The sequence below is a fragment of the Tiliqua scincoides genome, chromosome 1 (assembly GCF_035046505.1).
Source record: "Tiliqua scincoides isolate rTilSci1 chromosome 1, rTilSci1.hap2, whole genome shotgun sequence".
Classification (NCBI taxonomy): Eukaryota; Metazoa; Chordata; class Lepidosauria; order Squamata; family Scincidae; genus Tiliqua; species Tiliqua scincoides.
In genome coordinates, this window is record NC_089821.1 from 178,003,975 (window position 1) to 178,028,426 (window position 24,452).

The 24,452-nt window shown below is 44.0% G+C and overlaps 1 protein-coding gene and 1 pseudogene across 5 annotated transcripts in view; one reads left to right on the top strand and one right to left on the bottom strand.

The window, feature by feature from the left end:
* The window catches only part of KCNQ5 (potassium voltage-gated channel subfamily Q member 5), a 371,159-nt gene that overhangs the window by 281,903 nt on the left and 64,804 nt on the right, over positions 1-24,452 (top strand). For all 5 annotated transcript variants that reach the window (XM_066609520.1, XM_066609522.1, XM_066609525.1 and 2 more), the window contains exon 3: positions 119-245. In XM_066609520.1, coding sequence (XP_066465617.1) covers positions 119-245 — 127 coding nt within the window. The remainder of the gene's footprint in view (positions 1-118; positions 246-24,452) is intronic.
* Positions 9,492-10,058, bottom strand: LOC136636629 (mpv17-like protein 2 pseudogene; annotated as a pseudogene).

Here is a 24,452-nt window from a genome sequence, read left to right on the forward strand (position 1 = left end):
TAAAGAATGCAGTTACACTCCAACTGCTGAGATTAATTACTGAACATTGACAAACATTTGCTTCTGTTTTCTATGCTGCTGGCTTTACCAGTTGTGTTTCTTATTTGTCCCTTTTTAGGAGTCTGTCATGATTGTTGTCTTTGGTTTGGAATTTATCATACGCATCTGGTCTGCTGGCTGCTGTTGTCGGTACCGTGGATGGCAAGGAAGGTTGCGATTTGCAAGAAAACCATTCTGTGTAATAGGTGAGATTCAGCTATCGCTAACTTAATTAACTACAACAATAACATCTGCCTTAAGCCTGTGTTGAAATCAGAAGAGTAGAATTCTAGGTGCCATTTTTTTGATTTGAATTCTCAGTTACACTTGGATGTGTCCCTGATAGACAGTTTTGCATAATAGTTTGTGTGAAAGAAAAATTCCACATATGCCTGGGAACTTAGCACGTGCACTGCTGTTGTCAATATTGTGGATGGCAAGCAAGATTGTGTACCTTTCCTTTTCTGCAAATAAGAAGTATTTGTGGACTTCACGTTTGAAGTCATTCGATTCTAACTTTAACTAGAACGACTTATATCAGAATCAGCGCCCTTTGCTGCATTTCCTCTCATTCTACTTTGTTCTGGCTTTAGTCTTCATAGTTTTCCCACACATATAATCGAGGAATCTCCCTTATACTGCTTCAGAACATAGGTTCATAAAATTCACTATTATTGATAGTGACTGGCAGTTCCTCTCCTGGGTTCCAGCCAGGAATTTTTCTCTGTCCTACATACAGATGCTGGGGATTGATGCTGGATCCTTCTCCATGCAAAGCATATGCTGTACCACAGTGACATGAAGTGAGGTCCAGGCGTGGGAAGGCACATCCACATAAATACACTCTCTTCCCCCCCTTAAGCTCAATCTCTCTCCACAGGTTTTCCCTTCCTTGAAACTCTCCCCCCTCCAAACCTGGAAATAAATTTTAAAAATACTTCTCTTCTTCCCCCACATAGAGCTAGGGTAAGGTCAGCAATACACCTCCTGAGGCAGCTGGATAGTTGCCTCCCATGGCACTTTAGAGACATGGGTCCCTGTGTGCAGGCTCCCTACTGTCTTCATGGCTTTCTTTAATTGACTGGATGCAACTCTGCCTGCTGCCTCTCCACTGATTGCTGATGCAGGTGCCCTGCCTGTTTTTCATTGAAAGCCAGCCATGATTACAGCAAATCAGTGGCTAGCTTGCCTCCCTGTGTATTGTTGTTCTGTGTGTGTGTACTGACTGTGCTGGAGAAGAGAGGCACAGAAAGGTAAGGTACTTTTTATTTTATTTGTTGGGTTAGATGAAGCTCTGCCTCTCATGCCTCCCTTGACTACACATCCCTGCTCAACCATAGAGCTGTGTCCCATTTCCCTCTCTTCTAAGGATAATGGCTTACCATTGTACTTAAAAAAAAAAACTGTACATATCAGTACATATTACTGTACATAACTGTACATATTACACCTAAGCTTTCCGTTGAGGTGGTGCACTAAAAGAAAGAAATGGGGCAGAAGGTTCTTTGAGACATCACTGAGAAATTAGGAAGGAGCAGGAGTGTATGAGAGACTCTCCCAAATTCATACATAAAAGGTTTGCTTGGTTTTATGAGGATTGCCTTAGGCCCATTTCTTTGTTGATTGGAAGAGTGGTAAAGAAACATTGCAGAATCCCAGTGAGAGGAGGGAGGGAGGAGCATATTGGTAATAAAGAAAAAAGAGGGTTGGTTAAACCTTAGAAAGAACAGGTTTTTGAGGAAGGAACCTCAAAGATATTCCTGGTATTTATGTGCATGAATGGTTTGGGTTCAACCATAAGACTTTTTGGACATACTCCCTGGTGATTGAATAAGAGAGAGAGAAGCCTATAGGAAATTCATGTAGAGCAGAAATATTCAATGTATTTCTACATCTTTGGAATTGTTAATGTATTCTCTTGCTTATTTAGCTGCTCATATTCTTGATTTGTGTGTAACTTCTTGTTCTGTAGCAGATCTTACAGCTTCATCCCTTGACCTGATCATTTTCTGCTTGTTTGCACTTTTCTTTGTGCTATCTTCCTATTTCTCCTGTGTCTTATAGTCCAATCCTATTTGCTGTTTACAACCATAGAATTTGCATTCTGTTTTTGTAAACTTACACAGCACTGCCGTAAATGGTATGCCGCTTCTGAGCATGAAGAAGCTGCCAGCGGAAAGCGATTCCTAAACATTTTAAAGGGTAGCCCCACATAAAGTGAATTACAGTTATCTAAACGAGGTGTCATAGGGCACTGACCACCATAACTAGATCCAACTGACTCAGATATGGTCTCAGCTGATGCACCAGCCAAAACAGGGCAAAGGTCCTCCTGGCCACAGATGCCACCTGATCATCCAGGGACAGCTGTGGATCCAGAAAGGCTCCCAGGCTGCAAACCTGCTTTTTCAGAGAGAGTACTACCTCATTTAGAGCAAACTGTAGATCTACAGTCTGGATTGTGGCTTCCAGATCAGGAGGACCTCGGTCTTGCCTGGATTTATTAGTTTATTAGCCCTCATCCTGGCCACAACCACTTCCAGGCAGCAACCTAGAACTTTGACAGCCTCCTTGAAAACTGATGGAAAAGAGAGAGAGAGAGATGGGTGTCATCTGCATATTGGTGATACTTGACTCTAGATCCCCAAATGACCCCCAGCAATGACTTCATATAGAAGTTAAACAGCCGTATGCTGAACAGGTATCCCCCAGCCTCACCATCTGTGTTCAATCTGTCAGGAAGGAGCAGAACCACTGCAATACAGTACCCCTAAGTCCCAGTACAACCAGTTGGTACAGAAAGACACCATGGTCAATGGTGTCGATAGCCACTGAGAGGACCCTTCCCCTGCCTACTCCTTGGCGCAGGTCATCAATCAAGTCAACCAAAGTCATCTCTATCCTGAAGCCCAGCCTGCAACTGGATTGAAAGTGGTCCAGATAATCTGCTTTTTCCAGAATACCCTGGAGCTGAGATGCCACCACCCACTAGACACCTAGCCCAAATAATGGGAGGTTGGAAACTGGATAGAAATTATCCAGGACCACTGGGTCTAGAGAGGTTTTCTTCAGGAGAGGGTGAACCTTTAAGGGTTCTGGAAGTGCTCCCTCCTTGAGAGATGAATTTAATATCCTTCCTGCCCATTCAGCCAACCCTCCCCCAGGCAGACCGTAATAACCACAAAGAAGACAAGCAACAGGCCTCACATGTAGGATAATCCTGTCCTCATCCTTAGTCTGTACAAACTGAACATAATCCCAAATAACTGGACAAACAATTGCCTGGGGCATCTGTAAATTCTGATAAAGTTACAGTATTCCTTTTCTTCTAGCCAATTCCTAAATCTCATTTATATCCACGTTCCCTTGCTGTTTCTTAAATCTGGAATGGTCCAGTTCCTAATGTGAGAACATTTCAATCAGTTTTGATATTTGAAATGCATTTGAAGACACATTTGTTTCCCTAGCCATTAACTCACCATTTCCTTTTCTTTTGTTTCCCTTCTCCTTTCCTATTTTCATTCATGAATTCAAACAGAAGTCTTCAAACAGGGTCTATCTTGATTGCACAGTATTTTGTTTTGGAAGCAATTAATAATATTTTTTTATTATTGTTGCTGGGTGAGAAGGAAGAGGGGACAGGATCCCTAGACAGTTGACTGCTTTGGCTTCCTTCACTTCATCTCCTGGCCTAGGTCAGACTGCACTGGATATCAGAGCTACCCTCCTAACTTTGTTCAATGGCCATGTCATGTCTACCACTCCCTGGCAGGGCCTGCTCCCAAGGAAGGATGGGGCGTCATAGGGGTTCCGGCTCGACATAAGAGCAAGGGGTCTACAGGAAAACTCTGGGAGACGAAAGTATAGAACAGACTTGGGTTTATTTACCAGTCAAGCTGCAGTAGGGAATGACATGGGCAAACCAGCCTGGATCAGGGTTCCTCCAGCAGTAGGGCACCAATGCTGCAGGGATCCTTCCTGGCAGGGCACTGAAGCTGGAGGGTCTCTTTTGCCCTGGCAGGGCTCCGATGCCAGGATCTTTTGAGTCACTACCATGCTTTCCTAGTTCTGGGAATACCGGGTACTGTAGGCTTATACCATAGTCTTTCAAGACTGAAGGTTGCCAACCAACCAAGTCCCAATAAAATGATCCTCCAGGAAGGGGTTCACTGTTGGGGGTGGGTCAGCCAGTTTTTTCTCCTCCTCTGGTAGATCCTTTTCACCCCAAGCCAACTTCTACAGGAGGCGCTGCTGCTTGGGGCTGGTGACAACATCCCAGCAAAGTTCCCCCTGTCAGACGGCAACCCTGAGCAGCCATGGACCCCTGGCATCATTCCCAAGGCCAAGCTTCACCCCAAGGAGGCAGCAGAAGGAACAGGTGGCAAAGGGGCTTGTCCACAGCTCAGCAGAGGATCACCTAGAGCTTGCACAGCTGGCTCTGCTAATTCCTGTGAGCATGTGCTTCTCTAGTGCTTGTCCTGTGCTTGTCTGAGCTAGCCATTATATCCCCGGCCATCAGGTGAGGATGGGTGAGATCCAACATCCACAGCTGGAGCTGTGGGACTAGCTTGGAACCAGCCCTGACTTCCCTCCCAGCATACCCAGAGCCTCTCATTGGAGCCATCCTCCGGGGATCCATCACAATTACCTCCACAGGATGTTCGAAATGAATAAAACAGCTGAATCATCAAGGAGGTTGTTCTAAACCTAACTGGATGACACTCACTGTGTGTGTACACACAGTTTTAGCCTAGCTAAAGGGGCCCAGCTATCAGGTGGAATAGTCTAAAACACATGGGATGTGAGCAGTGGTGCTTGAGACAGACAGTATAAGAACACTGAGGATAGTATGAAATAGTTGCTTCTTTGGTCACACTGATGTTTCTGGTCAAGCAGGTTTTTGAACCACTATATGAAAAAGACCTGCAAAACCTGTGAATATGAACTTGTGAAGCACTGTATATTGTGTCAGACCATTGATCCTCCAAATACAGTATTGTCTACCCGCTCTCTAGGGTTCCAGACAGGTGTCTTTTTCAGCCCTACCTAAAAATGCTGCAATTGAACCTGGGACTAATGCTTTACCACTGAGCTATAGTCACATCCCTAAAACTAAAGAGAATACAGTATAGGAAAAATATGCATATCCTTGTTTGTACAATGCCTGGTAGGGGGGCATCTCCCCAGCATTGGTCATTCATTGACTCTGCACCCGCCCCTTCTCCACCCCCCCCAGTCCATTCATCCTAGTGGCACCTTTCTGTTCACTGGCATTGTAGCAGGATGACTGTGGTGATTGGCTCCCTGGACATCACACCGATGACTTGTGGACTTAACAGTGATATAAAATAATAATAATAATAATACAGGTATTTCTATACTGCCTTTCTTGGTCCTCATATTTCTCCTTAGACTTTATTCAAGGCGGTTTACATAGGCAGGCTAATTAAATCCCCGTAGGGATTTTTACAATTTGAAAGAAGGTTCTATCTTTCAAGAAACCTCAACATTCAGATGTTTCTTTCTGATCTGGTCACAACATTCTGGCCTCCATCCTCCCACGCTCAGAGCAGATGGAATAACTCAGTTCAGCTTGTCAGCTGCTTCAAGGTCGCACGGTGCCGGTGGCCTCGAACTGGCGACCTGCGGATGTTATCTTCAGGCAAATGGAGGCTCTACCCTCCAGACCAGACCTCCTGCCCATGCCAATGACACACCAATGTTAGGATGCTGCTCAGTGGATGATTGGCTGTGTCAGGATGCTGTTGGCATTGCAGGGAAGGGTGAACCAGCACTACTGGCAGAGTTGTGCTGGGGTGGTATTGCCTGGACAGACTAAAGATATAATGGAGATCCCCCTGGTGTCTGTGTGACATCAGTGCGGCATCCAAATAGAACAGGGCCACTAGACTGCGTTGTCTTTGCACCTAGGTTGACCACAAAAGCAATCATAACTACTATGGGTATGCAAGCTTTTAAAATATCAGCATGGTACTGATATGTGAAAAGGAGTTGGAATACTGTTAAAACCAGCATGTACTCATTAACATTAAAGAAGGGACTTTGCATGCCATTCTGCTTACAAATGTATAGGTGCTGCTGCTCAAAGTTATTAGCTTGTTTTTTGTCACCTGAAGAGCTAACATTTCTGAAGTGAGGCATAAACAATCCTCCCACAGACACATAACTTCTAATGGAATTTTCTAATTAGTTACCACAATTTTGTCAGTAACAATGGTTACTGGAAAATTGCCATTATTTAAATAGGAAAAGTTGTATACTTAACGAACTGTAATGTTGAAAACTGTGTGCAATGATCTTTTATTTTAAAATGTATGCCTCAAACACATCAGCATAGGCACCAGAATGAGCCAGGTAAGAAAGCTTTGTGTAGCTTTGTAGAAAGCACCTGTAGCTTTGTGTACCAGGCATATTCATATGTTTGTCTATTCATTATATTTTGGCCATCCCCCTTCCTTTGAGAACCTTAGGGCCCGATCTGATCCAACTTTCCAGCACCAATGCAGCTACAGTGGAGACTTTCCCTTACCTTGAGAAGGCCACCATGACTGCCCCCTCAGCACAGGATGCAGTGCAAGCCCCATTGACATGGCTGAATCAACGTTGGAAAATTTGATAGGATTGGGCCCTCAGGCAACCATTTGTTCCCCATTTTATCTTCACAGACACCCAGTGAAGTAGGTTGTACTGAGAGACAACAGTTGGCCCAAGAACATGCAGGACAAAGGTTTGACTGAATCCCAAGACTCTGTTCTAAGGCTACAATCCTAAACACACTTAGCTTGCACTAAGCTCATGGCACAGTCATGGAAAAAAAGGGATTCTGATGAGCATTTGGCTTGTACAAACAAAGGTTGGAGCCCCTAGCGTTCATCAGAAGGGAGCAGACACTCCCAGCTCTTAACTGTTGCAAAAGGAAGGCTATACAGTTTATAGCAGTGACACATTTGATAATCCTGAAGGGTTAGAAGTGAGGGGGTAGAGAGCCACGAGGCAGAGATGCAGAACCAATGAGTGGCAGCATGGAATTCCCTCCCTCTTGCTTACCTGTGTGGGATGCATTGTGCTCCTTTCTCCTTTGGGTGGTAGGGCAGAGCTCCGTGTTCTGCAGCTCCATGTTTGCTTTTGGAGTCCTCCTGGAGCAGGCTACCTACAATAAGAATTCTGAGAGGATAACAAAATATTTTGCCATATATGTTATGAGCTATAAGAGGCTGTTTGTGTAGTGAGACCCTTAAGTGCCTTTTCACCATGGTTCCCATCACCAAAGTTTCCCTTTGGGAGACCAGAGAGATAGGGCCCCATGCTGGGCACCTCCTTATTGAGCTCTGGTCTCCTTGGAAGGCTCTTGTGTACTGGTGTGATATAATGATGTAATTGGCTGCTAAATGTAGTCTTATATCCTGTTGTCCTTTGTGGAGGAGTGGCAGGGCAGGAGGGTGATGGGAGTTGAAATTTTCTGCTGTTTTTTCCTTCCACATTGTACATTTTTTTCCCTATTGGGATTTCCCACCTACCTCAACTCTGTCATTGTCGTAACTTTTTTTCTGGTACTCATCTGAAAGGGAGTATTTTAACTCCTCCTCACTATCCCCCTCTTCCCCATACATATCTTCCATGTCACGCCTCATTTCCTCCCTGTTTTGGCCTCTTTGCCAATGGACTTGCGTTGGAATTCAAATGACATTCGAGTGAATTCAGTGAAAAATTTTTCCAACAATACGCCAGTGTCCATGGTACGTCCATCAGCAGACAGGCTTCTGTGCAGCAGGGCAGTTGTTGCACTGGCATACACAGAGATACACTGGCATATCTCAAGGATAAGATTGGGCCTTAAGATGACAAAAAAATAAAATGTGGGCACCAGTGGTTCATCATGCAGTTCACTGACAGAGTACCAGGTTCTGTCGCGGAGTGCCACTGCATGGGGAAAGGAACCAGTGCCCATAGTGGACAATACCATGAGGCCAAGGCAAAGGGCTGTCACTTCAACATTGTATAAGCAGGGGTCTTTACCACGCACCTCTGTCAAGCACAGGGGTTACTGCTTCAGCATAAAGCAGTAACTTTTACTATGCTTTTACCGCCTAACAATGTAACTTTTACTATGCTTTTACCACCTAACAATGCTGTCCAGAGAAAAAGTCAGGGCAGCAGTGTTCTATGGTGAAAGTTGGTAGCTGTTGCTGTATTTCAAAGGTGAAAGTGAGAGGGTCTTTTTCTTTTCATCATTCTTTAACAGTCTGCTTATATGTAGCATCTGTAACCAAAACCAGTATTTCTATTTAACAAATTGGTTTGCAAGACAGTTCTGCTTGTCCAAGTGCTAAAGAGGTACATCAGTGCACATTCACCTGTTTAGCACCCTTGAGCCGCCTCAGGGAGCTGCTCATTCCCTGTCTTCTCATTGACTATGAAATCATGCTGCGAAGTCTTTTTAAAAGAAATATATAGCCTGCCTGTATTTTGAGAAGTGATTATGACATACTATTCCTTACACTCAAATCCTATCAGGAACTTTTGCTGCCCGAGGTAGCTTTCCAGCAGTTCAAGGCCCTTTCAAATGGCACAAAAGCCAGACCACCATTGTACACTGCCAGGCCACTGCCACAGATGGGCAGCAGCATGGCACGGGCAGCAGCAACAGCTCCCCAAGTCTTCACCGGTGCTGGTGAGTTGGCAGTGGAGACATGTCATGGGCAGGGAGGGGGATGCAGGGGACATTTCAGGGAGGGAAGGCAGGGAATGGATTTCAGTGGTATCAGTGTGCACCAGATCCCTCTTTCCAGGCCCCCTAAACCCTTTTCTCCCTCCAGACATATGCCAGCAAAATGACTGGCATAAGTCTGACGAGACCCATAGGCAATTGGGCAGCCTACTTGGGGGAGTGTAAGTATATATATATATATACTTACAAAGTCCTGGCTTTGGGCTTGACGTAGTAAAGTGCAAGAATGTCAGGGCTATGAGTGCTCCAGATTTTGTTTCAAACCCAGGGTTTCTCAAATGAGGAGTAAGCAGCTCAGGGCTAGAATAAGCAACTTGCTATCCTTCCTAAAAAGTCCTTGTGCCAGGGAGGAAAACTGACCCTAATAGTTGCATGATCCAGCATGAATGAATTACAAAGCAGCCCCTTGTTCTGCAGTGGACTGGATTCTTAATACATTCTTGAGCATTGGTTTAAATAGAAAAAGAAAAAAACTATTTAATTTAAAAAAAAAAAAACTTGCTGGGAAAACCAGTTAGGTGAGACATTATTTTACCTTCTTCCTGAAAACCTATATTCTTGTGAAGAAGAATGAAATAATAAAATTTTAGGGAGGAATCATCATCACATGTATTTGTTGCCAAGACAATCCATTCAGAGGAATAGATTCATGATTCATTTTTCTGCATCCAGGTCTTCCCAGGTCTTCTCTTCCTTGTAGTTCTTAGTTTCTGTGCTTGAGGTATGAAAGGTAAATGTTCCATCCCAATGTTATTGTATTCACAAACAGCACCCGATATATGGGGGGGAGGAAAAAAAAGTTGATCATTTGACATGCAGGCCACACGGAGAGTTCTGCCAGGTAATAATCCCAGAACTTGCTCCTAAATTCTTTCCAGCTGGCTGCCAATGTATGGCCTTGAAGCATGCCCATGAACAAGAAATACCAGGTTGCAAAGCACGGAGCAAAGAGCTGGTCAACTGTTACCTTCATGATGACAATTCTAAAACGCTGGATTCCTTTTCCTGGGACTATTTTGTCTATCCAGGAGTACCAGAAATGCAGAAGTGGTCCCATGGAGCATCCCGTAATAAACATGTGAACTGTACGGTCCCTTTCCCAGTGTCTTGTGGGGTCTTGCCTTCTCTCCAAAGACTGCTGAATGACATCTCCAGTTCCCAGTAAAAAGCCACAGGTCACTGTATTGGTAACGATAAGGTAACGGCCTCCGAACAACGGTTTGGTAAAGTGTGCAAATGCGGCCAGCTGTTGCGCAGCCCGACGAAACATCTTCCTTTTTTCCTCTTTGAAATAAATATTCCCAGGTCAGATGACTACGGCAAGCACATTTTCCCAGATCTTTCAGAGTGAGTGCTCTTTTTTCAGGCACTGCTGTGTTGTGTTTTCCTATGGTTTACTTAAGTCTAAGTTACTCATTCTGAGTACCAGAAGGAAAATCAACTTGGGAGAGGCACATCAGATGAGGTACAAGGAAATACATCACACAAGATTCTAGTGTAGAATTTTTCTTTTGTGCTTTATTATGATGTCACTCATGAGCTTTGACATCTTCCAGCAAGAGTAGCAGAAAAAAATAAATAGTATATACTGAAGAGGAACATATTAACAGCTGCCTTAACAAATATGTCTGGCAGCAGTTCTGTTCACATAAATGTACCAACCAGAATTGTACATGCTGAAGAAATTGTCCTCTAAAATTGACACAATCATTTTTAAGCTAATAGACACTCTTGAAGTTCCCTTATTACGGTAGGAGCAGAACTAGAGATTTACAGCACAATCCTATTTATGTCTACTCAGAAATAAGTCCTCTTGAGTTAAATAGGGCTACTCCCATGAAGATGTGTATAGGGTTGCAGCCTTAGAAACATGGTGCAGCTGACATCCTGCATCTTCCTTCCTAGTGGCATCTAGTGTAAGATAATGTTGAATATCACATCATTATCCCCATCTCTCATCATCTTATGGCAACATAATTCCCATGCACCAGGATCAGTATCAGGCATTGGCCAACTCTCATTAAAGGTTCAGAGCCATCAAAGGACCCATCATAGCTGTCTCCTATGACTCTGATGAATAAAACAGCCGCCGATTGAGCACTTTGCTGTCAATGGAACAATTTTGTGACAGCACCATTTTTGTGACTCTGTTCCACTGCTTCTTATAGATGGGACTTTGGCCTGATCCAGCTCTTCTTATGTTCTTATGACAGCCCAATCCTGCATAGCAGTGGTTCTCACACTTTTAGCACCAGGACCCGTTTTTTAGAATGAGAATCTGTCAGGACCCACCGGAAGTGACATCTTCAAGCTGGAAAAGTTTTAACAATCCTAGGCTGCAATCCTACCCACACTTACCCAGGAGTAAGCCCCATTTACTATCATTGTTTAAAGCATATACATAGTAGCCTGTTAAAAGTACAGATCAGTAACATTTCCCCAAATATAGTCACATACTGTGGTAGCATCAACTCTATTAAAAATAAAATATTGAAATGAATGGGGACCCACCTGAAATTGGCTTGTGACCCGACTCTGGACCTACAGTTTGAGAAATACTGCTGCACATGATTAGGCTGTAAGATACTTAAATCTTGGAAGCTCAAATTCTAATCTAAATTTTAAGGATCTCATGTCATTAGTCTTTGGCCCACACTGGGCTGACTTGCATCATCTTCTCAGGCCTTCCCGCCGGCATGGCTTACGTGGCAGTCATCGCAAACTTGCTTTACAACACATTTGCGATGACTAGTGCTAGCACAGCAGCTGCTGGGCTGACACTAGCGAAGAATAGGATTGCACTGTGAATGCATGTGCTCCTCACTTGATTGAGGCAATTAGATTTGGTAGTATCACTCTAAATGTAGATTTAATTAGTCTTTTTGAGTGTCTAATGCAGGGGTCTCCAAACCCCGGCCTGGGGGCCAGATGCAGCCTGCAGTTAGCCTCTTTCCGGCCCGCATCCAACCTCTTGTCCCCTGAAAGCCTCTGTCCCACTCAACTGAACATGACCAGAACTGTGCTCTGATTGTGTCTGGAGGGTATTCTGAGGGCCAGAGAGGTTGAATGAATGACCCCATTCATTTATTCACTCATCTAAGTTCCATCTCTAATATATTTATTTAAATTTTATATTTAAATTTTTTCCCCAGCCCTCCACACCACATCAGATATTTGATGCAGCCCTCTGGCCAAAAAGTTTGGAGACCCCGGTCTAATGCAACAGTCCAGTTTGTAGTTATTTGATACTGAGCTCTTTTATTTCAAGGAACAGAGGTAAAATTTTTATTTTAAACTTTCTCACTTCCCTCTCCCCATATTTTCTTCTGAAATGTGTGGGATTATCTAAATGTCAGTGGGGAATTAGACCTGCTGGCCATGGCTTATGGAGTCTCACATAGTTGGGCACAAAGCTGAGGAGATTCACGGCCACTGGCTGCCATCTGCCTTGAAGGGAGCAAATGCTCTCTTCCCCCGAGGGGACCCTGGCATTAGCCCACAGGATCCTGCAGTCACCATTTTGGTGCCACTAGAACCTTAGGCGCCACCAGCTTCAGGGTTGGACCTTCCAGACTGCTGCACCCTGACAGCCACGATGTGAAACAATCCAACTATGTTTCTTTGAAAGGCAGAAGCTGAAATGTTTAAATGATTTTAAAGCTATTTCTGTTGTGTCTGTCAGTTGCTTATATGTAAATTTTATGTATATATTTGGATTTGTTTATTAACAAATAATAGGCAAGGAAGGCACACTTGTGGATATTTGTCTATATTTGTCTATCTTTAGAATAGATTCTGCTGTTCTTACATTGAATTGGATCTTTACCCTGAAATGCTGCATTTTCTTAAGTTCAGTCATTTTTAGTTTTTCAGGCTATGCAAACTGCCAATATCAAAAAGTTGCTAAGTGCTTTCAACACTCATTTGGCTCAGCTACTCAGTATATTGAGAGTTTTATTTCAAGATTTGACTGCACTCTCAGCAATCACTCCCATGATTCAAGAGTCGCCACATTTGAGCAGCTTTTCTTACAAGTGTTTTTTCTCACTGAGGCATAGTGATATCACAGTTCCACCATTATACAGTCATACATCTTCAGATACAAATGTCACCTCCAAGACTGTTCCAGTGAGATGATTCATCTGTTATCAGAGTGGCATGATTGCCACTCCCATGGGGCTGAATCCCCTTTTGCTCTGGGAACATATGAATAATGGAATAATATGAGGTAGATGTATTTCATTAAGTTCTCAAGTCAGCACTGCAAGCCCCCAAGAAAATGCAGCACTGACATGGGAACTTCCTATACAATCTGCCTTTCCAATTTCATTCTGTTATTCTGCTTTTAACAGAACAGCATGGGGAAGCATTAATGAAACCTCTCTATCAGTGTATGAATTATTAGTTCTTTAGGGCACAATCCTAACCAGGTCTACCCAGAAGTAGGTCTTCACGGCAGAAGACCTCGGGCAGATACCGCTGCCCGAACGGCCCCTCCTGACCGAGGAGTTAAGTCAGATAGAGGTTAAAAGAGAAGATGTTTCAGACCTCATTGATAAATTAAAGATCAATAAGTCACCGGGCCCTGAGGGCATCCACCCAAGGGTTATTAAGGAATTGAAGAATGCTGATCTCTTGACTAAGGTATGCAACTTGTCCCTCAAAACGGCCATGGTGCCAGAAGATTGGAGGATAGCAAATGTCACGCCTATTTTTAAAAAGGGAAAGAGGGGGGACCCGGGAAACTATAGGCCGGTCAGCCTAACATCCATACCGGGTAAGATGGTGGAATGCCTCATCAAAGATAGGATCTCAAAACACATAGACGAACAGGCCTTGCTGAGGGAGAGTCAGCATGGCTTCTGTAAGCGTAAGTCTTGCCTCACAAACCTTATAGAATTCTTTGAAAAGGTCAACAGGCATGTGGATGCGGGAGAACCCATGGACATTATATATCTGGACTTTCAGAAGGCGTTTGACATGGTCCCTCACCAAAGGCTACTGAAAAAACTCCACAGTCAGGGAATTAGAGGACAGGTCCTCTCGTGGATTGAGAACTGGTTGGAGGCCAGGAAGCAGAGAGTGGGTGTCAATGGGCAATTTTCACAATGGAGAGAGGTGAAAAGTGGTGTGCCCCAAGGATCTGTCCTGGGACCGGTGCTTTTCAACCTCTTCATAAATGACCTGGAGACAGGGTTGAGCAGTGAAGTGGCTAAGTTTGCAGATGACACCAAACTTTTCCGAGTGGTAAAGACCAGAAGTGATTGTGAGGAGCTCCAGAAGGATCTCTCCAGACTGGCAGAATGGGCAGCAAAATGGCAGATGCGCTTCAATGTCAGTAAGTGTAAAGTCATGCACATTGGGGCAAAAAATCAAAACTTTAGATATAGGCTGATGGGTTCTGAGCTGTCTGTGACAGATCAGGAGAGAGATCTTGGGGTGGTGGTGGACAGGTCGATGAAAGTGTCGACCCAATGTGCAGCGGCAGTGAAGAAGGCCAATTCTATGCTTGGGATCATTAGGAAGGGTATTGAGAACAAAACAGCTAGTATTATAATGCCGTTGTACAAATCTATGGTAAGGCCACACCTGGAGTATTGTGTCCAGTTCTGGTCGCCGCATCTCAAAAAAGACATAGTGGAAATGGAAAAGGTGCAAAAGAGAGCGACTAAGATGATTACGAGGCTGGGGCACCTTCCTTATGAGGAAAGGCTACGGTGTTTGGGCCTCTTCAGCCTAGAAAAGAGACGCTTGAGGGGGGACATGATTGAGACATACAAAATTATGCAGGGAATGGACAGAGTGGATAGGGAGATGCTCTTTACACTCTCACATAATACCAGAACCAGGGGACATCCACTAAAATTGAGTGTTGGGTGGGTTAGGACAGACAAAAGAAAATATTTCTTTACTCAGCGTGTGGTCGGTCTGTGGAACTCCTTGCCACAGGATGTGGTGCTGGCGTCTAGCCTAGACGCCTTTAAAAGGGGATTGGACAAGTTTCTGGAGGAAAAATCCATTATGGGGTACAAGCCATGATGTGTATGCGCAACCTCCTGATTTTAGAAATGGGTTATGTCAGAATGCCAGATGCAGGGGAGGGCACCAGGATGAGGTCTCTTGTTATCTGGTGTGCTCCCTGGGGCATTTGGTGGGCCGCTGTGAGATACAGGAAGCTGGACTAGATGGGCCTATGGCCTGATCCAGTGGGACTGTTCTTATGTTCTTATGTTCTTAAGTAAGTCCTATTTTGGTCAATGGGACTTACTCTCAGGAAAGCGTGGTTAGGATTGCAGCCTCAATGTTATGAAGCAGCTCCAAGGTGGAATAAAAAATACAGTAAAGCAAACAAAAGCAGTGGTGTGGCAAGAATTTATCTATTGCCCAATAATAACAAAATAGCTTTTACATTATGAACTAGTACAGTTATTTCTCATTATATGAGCAATCACTTTACAAGATTTCACTATAATGAGGTGTACAAATTCATACTTTTAAATTCAGTATACAAGCATATTTTTCACTTACACAAGATTTTGTAAAGTGCTGCCAGGAACACGCACTGGAAAATAGGAGAGGAGAAAGGGCAGTTTTTGATCATGAAGTTTGTCTACTTCATCTACTGCCTTGCATGCACTGCTCCTGTCTCATGGCTCACTCACACTTCCTTCCTTGCACAGCCATGCCCTCCTCCTACCCCCCTCCTTGGAGTAGTTCATTGCCCACCCGCTCATCCATGCATGTAAGTGCGAGCGTGTCACAGCAGGTGAGGAAAGGGCAACTGCAGTGCAAGCAGAAGGAGGAGGCTGATGGGGGAAGCCTTGCCTTGGCTGCTGCTGTCTCATGACATACACACTTTCCCTCACTCATGCAACCAGGCCTTCCTCGCATTTCTTGTATCTTCTCAAACACCATGCTGTGCTCCCAGCGTGCACAGTGCATCTAGGCACGTAGAATTCCATGTGAAGATTACAGTAAAAATAATGGTCCGTAATTCATATTCCTATTGCTAGCAGTAGTAGAATGAAGAATATGAGTAGGCCAATAAGTATAATGAGGGATTGGATATCATAAAAAAGGTTGGAACAAGATGACCTTTAGAAGGATATCTGTCTTGACATTAACTTGTCTCCGCCAATGGTCAGAGCAATCTTTCTGCAGAAAGAGAAAACTAAAGCAGATTGTACAATCCAATGTTGGACAAGTATATTTGGAGTGTGTTACACAATCACAAGAATCAATGTTAGAGCAGATGAGTGACTTCCTACACTTTGGATACATAGCCACACTCAGATACAATGCAGATATGATGATAAACAATCATACTTACCCTTTAATATTGTCTAAGAAAAGGCTGTTTCTTTGATTCAAGATGTGGAGAAGGCAGTGGAAGAAGGACAAGAAGCTTCTGACAAGTTCCAGAATTTAAAGCAAGCCATGGTTGGTTTGAGCAATACAAGAAGCATGCCAATTTTCACTATGTAAAAGTGACAGATGAAAAGTCTAATGCTGATATTGCAGCAGTGACACCTTACCCTTCTGAGCTTCAAGAAATTATAGATGAAGGAGGCTATTCACCAAAGCAGATCTTCAGCACCAACAGAATAGAAATTTTATTTTTGGATGAAAATGCCATCTCATACATTTATTTCTCATGATGAAAAGCAGACACCTGTGTTTAACATATCGATGGAACTCACCTCTCTTCTTGGTGCCAATCTCAAAGGTGATTTGAACCTGAAACCACTCACAAAACTGTACCATTCACAAAACTCTTGAGCATCAAATTACTTGTACTTTTCTATTGGAACAAGGTGTCTTGAGTTACCACAGAAATTTACCTACATGACATCACAGAACACTGTACCTCTCTCTGCTCATCCACAAACAGTGTGCCAAGAATAACCTCAATAACAAGGCAATTTTGTTTCTCAATAATGCACCTGGTCATCCTAGGACTATCAAAGATGTAGCAGCAAACTTAAAAGTTGTTCTTTTTCCTCCTTAAACCACTGCAGTCCTCTAACCACTGGATTAATGTTTCATTACTACTTTCAAGACCTATTACATGCAGTGTGAAGGTACATTACATAAGAACATAAACATAAGAACATAAGAACAGCCCCACTGGATCAGGCCATAGGCCCATCTAGTCCAGCTTCCTGTATCTCACAGCGGCCCACCAAATGCCCCAGAGAGCACACCAGATAACAAGAGACCTCATCCTGGTGCCCTCCCTTGCATCTGGCATTCTGATATAGCCCATTTCTAAAATCGGGAGGTTGCACGTACACATCATGGCTTGTAACCCGTAATGGATTTTTCCTCCAGAAACTTGTCCAATCCCCTTTTAAAGGCATCCAGGCCAGATGCCATCACCACATCTTGCGGCAAGGAGTTCCACAGACTGACCACACGCTGAATAAAGAAATATTTTCTTTTGTCTGTCCTAACCCTCCCAACACTCAATTTTAGTGGATGTCTCCTGGTTCTGGTGTTATGTGAGAGTGTAAAGAGCATCTCTCTATCCACTCTGTCTATCCCCTGCATAATTTTGTATGTCTCAATCATGTCCCCCCTCAGGTGTCTCTTTTCTAGGCTGAAGAGGCCCAAATGCCGTAGCCTTTCCTCATAAGGAAGGTGCCCCAGCCCCGTAATCATCTTAGTTGCTCTCTTTTGCACCTTTTCCATTTCCACGATGTGTTTTTTGAGATGTGGCGACCAGAACTGGACACAATACTCCCGGTGTGGCCTTACCATAGATTTGTACAACAGCATTATAATATTAGCCGTTTTGTACTCAATACCTATTCTAATGATCCCCAGCATAGAATTGGCCTTCTTTAATGCCGCCACACATTGGGTCGACACTTTCATCGACTTGTCCACCACCACCCCAAGATCTCTCTCCTGATCTGTCACAGACAGCTCAGAACCCATCAGCCTATATCTAAAGTTTTGATTTTTTGCCCCAATGTGCATGACTTTACACTTACTGACATTGAAGCGCATCTGCCATTTTGTTGCCCATTCTGCCAGTCTGGAGAGATCCTTCTGGAGCTCCTCACAATCACTTCTAGTCTTCACCACTCAGAAAAGTTTGGTGTCGTCTGCAAACTTTGCAACCTCACTGCTCAACCCTGTCTCCAGGTCATTTATGAAGAGGTTGAAAAGCACCGGTCCCAGGACAGATCCTTGGGGCACACCACTTTTCACTTCTCTCCATTGTGAAAATTGCCTATTAACACCCACTCTCTGTTTCCTGGCTTTCAACCAGTTCTCAATCCATGAGAGGACCTGTCCTCTAATTCCCTGACTGTGGAGTTTTTTCAGTAGCCTTTGGTGAGGGACCGTGTCGAACGCCTTCTGAAAGTCCAGATATATAATGTCCACGGGTTCTCCCGCATCCACATGCCTGTTGACCTTTTCAAAGAATTCTATAAGGTTTGTGAGGCAAGACTTACCCTTATAGAAGCCATGCTGACTCTCCCTCAGCAAGGCCTGTTCGTCTATGTGTTTTGAGATCCTATCTTTGATGAGGCATTCCACCATCTTACCCAGTGTAGATGTTAGGCTGACCAGCCTATAGTTTCCCGGGTCCCCCCTCTTTCCCTTTTTAAAGATAAGCATGACATTTGCTATCCTCCAATCTTCTGGCACCGTGGCTGTTTTGAGGGACAAGTTGCATATTTTAGTCAAGAGATCAGCAACTTCATTCTTCAATTCCTTAACATTGTCACAGGCGTGAGTAACGACAGGAATGTAACAATCGAAAGCTGATGGAAAAACTGCAATATTAAAATGACTGTTGATTATATTGATATTGATTGGACAAAGATCACTCAACATTGTTACAATTGAATTTGGAAAGAATCTGCTGCCCAGAGGTTTACAAATGCAGAATTTCCAGGATGTGCTTTCCCATATGTGCTTGCAGACATTCACAAAATAAATAGATCAAACAGGCTTAAAAGAAGTTGATGATGATGTTGAGAAGGTTTTGGCGTCATGGAGAGGAATTAACAAATGAAGAACTGATGGAGAGAATGCCAACTAGAAGGGAAGCAATGCTGGAGAAGTCATTTGGCCCAGAAAAATTGTAAAATTGCACAGCTGGCCAAATCAGATGTGCAGGACAGTGGAAGCTGATCTAGACATAACTTGAAACTCTACTTTCAAGCGTGCATTGCATGACATCCTTGGCTGCTACTAAGAACTTTACAGAATAAAAATAGCAGCTACAAGACAGCAATGGACAAGGTTTTCTTTTTTTTTTTCCTCTCTGCCATCTACTTCAGATCCTCAACCATCTACTTCTGTCTATCAATTTTCTTCTTCTGAATCCATGAGTATCATTTGGAGACAAAATACATAAATAGTAGAGTAGGAATTGTATTGTTTTCATGTTTAGGTATTGCTCTGTGCTCTATTTGAATAAATGTTTGGGGGTGAATTTTTGAACTCAGGAACCAATTGGAAATTATAACATGTGATCCTATGGGAAAACCGTTTTCCCTACATACATTTTCACCTTACAACCAGGTTTTGTGGAATGCATTAAGCTCATATAATGGGGAATAGGTACGCCACATTTACTTCCAAGTATATCCTGTGAATTCAAAGTCTGGTCAGAATTGATTTATATAGTTGGAAGTAAGCTCCACTGAAATAAATTAAAATCAGTTGCACTGGTCCATTCTTAATTTTTTAAAAAGACACAAGATCAATAAAATCATAGCTTTATTGGGAACAAGAGATATTCACATTGTAGTATATCCAGCCTGAAGAATAATTCTGCTCACTTGAAAGTTCTCATATTATATTGTGACCATTGGTTGAATTTAATAATGAATATATTTTGCTGATCTGTTAATACCAGTGGGAATTACTCCCATGTCAATTTGTTTAGGATGAGATACTTTTTGCAAACTAAGAACTGATTTAAACATGCAGTTATAGTATGTGTTCTAGTCTTTCCTTAGACCAGGGGTGCTCATTATGTCGATCGCGAGCTACCAATCTCGAGGCGAAATGACTCGATCGCAGGCTTCTCTCCCGTCCACGCATCCCTAGGAGTGATCCCCTGGCAGGCTTGTGAGCCCAGGGAGCGAGCCCAGGGAGTGGGTCCAGGGAGCCTAGGGAGTGAGCCCAGGGAGTGAGCACCTGGCAGGCTACTCCCTTGGAGAGGAGCCGCTGGCAGGCTTTTCTCCCATCCACGCATCCCTGGGAGTGAGCCCCATTGACTCTACTGGGGCCTAATTACCTTTCCCCTGTTTTTGCACTGGTATGTATGGAGATCTGCCCCCCCCAACTTCCATCTGTTGGTTCTGTGTGCAAGGGGTTTTGCACTGGTCTTGCTGTGATGTCTATACAGAGATCTTCCCTCCCCCACACCTTTCCCCTGCTTTTGCACTGGTACGTATGGAGATCTGCCCCCCCCCCAACTTCCATCTGTTGGTTCTGTGTGCAAGGGGTTTTGCACTGGTCTTGCTGTGATGTCTATACAGAGATCTTTCCGCCCCCACACCTTTCCCCTGCTTTTGCACTGGTATGTATGGAGATCTGCCCCCCCAACTTCCATCTGTTGGTTCTGTGTGCAAGGGGTTTTGCACTGGTCTTGCTGTGATGTCTATACAGAGATCTTCCCTCCCCCACACCTTTCCCCTGCTTTTGCACTGGTATGTATGGAGATCTGCCCCCCCCCCCAACTTCCATCTGTTGGTTCTGTGTGCAAGGGGTTTTGCACTGGTCTTGCTGTGATGTCTATACAGAGATCTTCCCTCCCCCACACCTTTCCCCTGCTTTTGCACTGGTATGTATGGAGATCTGCCCCCCCCCCAACTTCCATCTGTTGGTTCTGTGTGCAAGTGGTTTTGCACTGGTCTTGCTGTGATGTCTATGCAGAGATCTTCCCTCCCCCACACCTTTCCCCTGCTTTTGCACTGGTATGTATGGAGATCTGCCCCCCCCCAACTTCCATCTGTTGGTTCTGTGTGCAAGTGGTTTTGCACTGGTCTTGCTGTGATGTCTATACAGAGATCTTCCCTCCCCCACACCTTTCCCCTGCTTTTGCACTGGTATGTATGGAGATCTGCCCCCCCCCCCAACTTCCATCTGTTGGTTCTGTGTGCAAGGGGTTTTGCACTGGTCTTGCTGTGATGTCTATACAGAGATCTTCCCTCCCCCACACCTTTCCCCTGCTTTTGCACTGGTACGTATGGAGATCTGCCCCCCCCCCAACTTCCATCTGTTGGTTCTGTGTGCAAGGGGTTTTGCACTGGTCTTGCTGTGATGTCTATACAGAGATCTTTCCGCCCCCACACCTTTCCCCTGCTTTTGCACTGGTATGTATGGAGATCTGCCCCCCCAACTTCCATCTGTTGGTTCTGTGTGCAAGGGGTTTTGCACTGGTCTTGCTGTGATGTCTATACAGAGATCTTCCCTCCCCCACACCTTTCCCCTGCTTTTGCACTGGTATGTATGGAGATCTGCCCCCCCCCAACTTCCATCTGTTGGTTCTGTGTGCAAGGGGTTTTGCACTGGTCTTGCTGTGATGTCTATACAGAGATCTTCCCTCCCCCACACCTTTCCCCTGCTTTTGCACTGGTATGTATGGAGATCTGCCCCCCCCCCCAACTTCCATCTGTTGGTTCTGTGTGCAAGTGGTTTTGCACTGGTCTTGCTGTGATGTCTATGCAGAGATCTTCCCTCCCCCACACCTTTCCCCTGCTTTTGCACTGGTATGTATGGAGATCTGCCCCCCCCCCAACTTCCATCTGTTGGTTCTGTGTGCAAGTGGTTTTGCACTGGTCTTGCTGTGATGTCTATACAGAGATCTTCCCTCCCCCACACCTTTCCCCTGCTTTTGCACTGGTATGTATGGAGATCTGCCCCCCCCCCAACTTCCATCTGTTGGTTCTGTGTGCAAGGGGTTTTGCACTGGTCTTGCTGTGATGTCTATACAGAGATCTTCCCTCCCCCACACCTTTCCCCTGCTTTTGCACTGGTATGTATGGAGATCTGCCCCCCCCCAACTTCCATCTGTTGGTTCTGTATGCAAGGGGTTTTGCACTGGTATGTATGGAGATCTGCCCCCCCCCCAACTTCCATCTGTTGGTTCTGTGTGCAAGGGGTTTTGCACTGGTCTTGCTGTGATGTCTATACAGAGATCTTCCCTCCCCCACACCTTTCCCCTGCTTTTGCACTGGTATGTATGGAGATCTGCCCCCCCCCCAACTTCCATCTGTTGGTTCTGTGTGCAAGGGGTTTTGCACTAGTTTTGCTGTGATGTCTATACAGAGATCTTCCCTCCCCCACACCTTTCCCCTGCTTTTGCACTGGTCTGTATAGAGATCTGCTCCCCCCCCCCCCACTTGTATTGGAATCAAGGAAGATCTGGTGAGGAAGTAGATGTGGTGTCAGCAGTGGCCCCTTTAAGGGTAAGGCCTGGGCATCCAGCAGAGTGTGCTGCACAGCTGCAGCCACTTGAAGGCAATAGGGCCCTCAGGGATATAAGAGCACCTGAGGCAGGAAGGGCTCCACTTATTTATGTGAGTCAGCCTTTTCCTACATGAAGATCATTAAGTCCAAGTACCGTTCCACCATGACTGATGAACATTTGGAAGCGTGCTTGAGGCTGGCTGTCAGCAGCTACTGTCCGGACTATGCATCCTTGGCTGATTCACTTCAGTGCAAGTCATCAAAGTAAACTCAAGTAATTACAAAAATGTTTATAGTTAATTATGTTGTGTTGTGCAATATTGGCTCATGCGGTTATGCAAGGTACACCAACATACATTGTACACATAAATGTTATATGTTATGATGGTGCAAACATTGTAAAAAAACTCTGGTAGATCTCCCAGCCTTGCTGGGTTTCAAAGTAGCTCTCCAGCCAAAAAAGTGTGAGCACCCCTGCCTTAGACCATTTCAGCCTCCCAAGGTGAGGCAATCACATTTGAACTGTTTTCTAAATAACAGTATTTGCATCTGAAAACCTACCATATCAAGAATACTAAGCTTAATGCACAAATTGCTGTTTTGTTGTCATCTTCCTGATGACATCATACAGGTTCGTATTATGCATTTTCAGTTATTATCACTAGGCATTTCTAACATAGGCAACACAAAAGGAGGCAGATACAATGATTTGTGATGCATAACATGCATCTTTAAGACCTGCATATATGCACAGGATCAGGAAAATGTGTACCCATCAAATCATTGTACACATTTGGTCCTTGTTGCGTATATGCAACATTGGGCAGAAACGGCTTATATCATTTGAATTTAAACTTGCCCTTTCCTATATCTATACCAAATGAACAATTTTTGTGTGTGTGCCTGTGTGTGCGTACATTTTAAAACCATAATTCTGCACATATACAGAAAAATGTGTGTCCAGTGTCATTTGTGAAATGCCCTTAATCTTCCCTAAATTTAACATATGAGCAGCATAGAAAATATAACCTATGGAAGAATCCTAGAGCAGACCACTTTGGGTTAAACAGTTCTTTCCAGTGTGGTCCCAGGAAATTGGTGCACAAGTCAGATGGGTGGTGCACTGCACAGATTCTGAAATGCATGCAGGGTGCCTAAGAACAGCTTTTCTTGCAAATTGCTCTAAGTATTGGGTGATAGGATACTTGTTTTGATAGAGCTCTGGCACTGTTGTCATCAGGGTGCCCACCTTCCTCTCATCCCAAAGCGGGACCTGTATATCTGGGGGCCTGGATATGACAGCCTGCTAGAAACAGGGGCTGAACTCACTGAGGTTGTGCAGCACAGCTTTTCTTCATTATTACAGAACAGTGAGTCCAGTGCACACATATTTTAACGTATTGCCATAGAGAGCACTAGTTTCAAACTCTAATATGAACATTAATTTCAAAATCTAGTTTCAGAATCAAGTGTGTGCAACTTGTACAGATTAGGCACAAACTAAAAAGTGATTCCTTTCTTTAGTGCTGACCATATGTTTGTTATTGACATTTATTTGTATATTTTAACAAGACTTTAGTTCCTGATTCAGCAATCCTAATCAAGAGAGAATTAGGATAAATCCCTGGCCTTTATAGCCAAGGACCAGGGTAAGTCTAGGACTATGTACTTCCATATAGTCTGGTGTAGCCTATTCCCTAAGGTTGTTCGATAGGGCCCTGCTGCAAATTCTGTTAGACGGCTTGCCGCAAGATGCCAGGCTTTTTCAGGGGTAATACCATAGTTATGTTACTCCCGCCCTTATGCTTTAAGAACTGCCCTTAAAGTTAAAGACTTCTTTGTTTGCATTGGTGTTTTGAGAGTGGTGGGTGTGAGAAGGTGGACTGGATCTCCTACTCTCCATATGCAGCTTATTTTTTGCTCATTCTATTGATTATTTTCTGTGATGTTTTATTGCTGCTATAAGGCTGCTGTTATTTAGACTGATTATGCAAAAGCAAATGCTTTGCTGCTGTGGGTTTCTAGGTGGGCTATGCATGAATACTTTTGTGAAATTTTTTAGATGAACTTTTGGGTGAATTTTATTATTGTATTTATGTTTTTGATGTTTTATTAATGTACTTGAATTATTTATTCAAGCTTGTTTGAATTTGTTAGCCGTGAGCTATTACTGAAATGGCAGAGTAAAAAGTTTTAATAAATAATACCATAGAATATTCTTCAT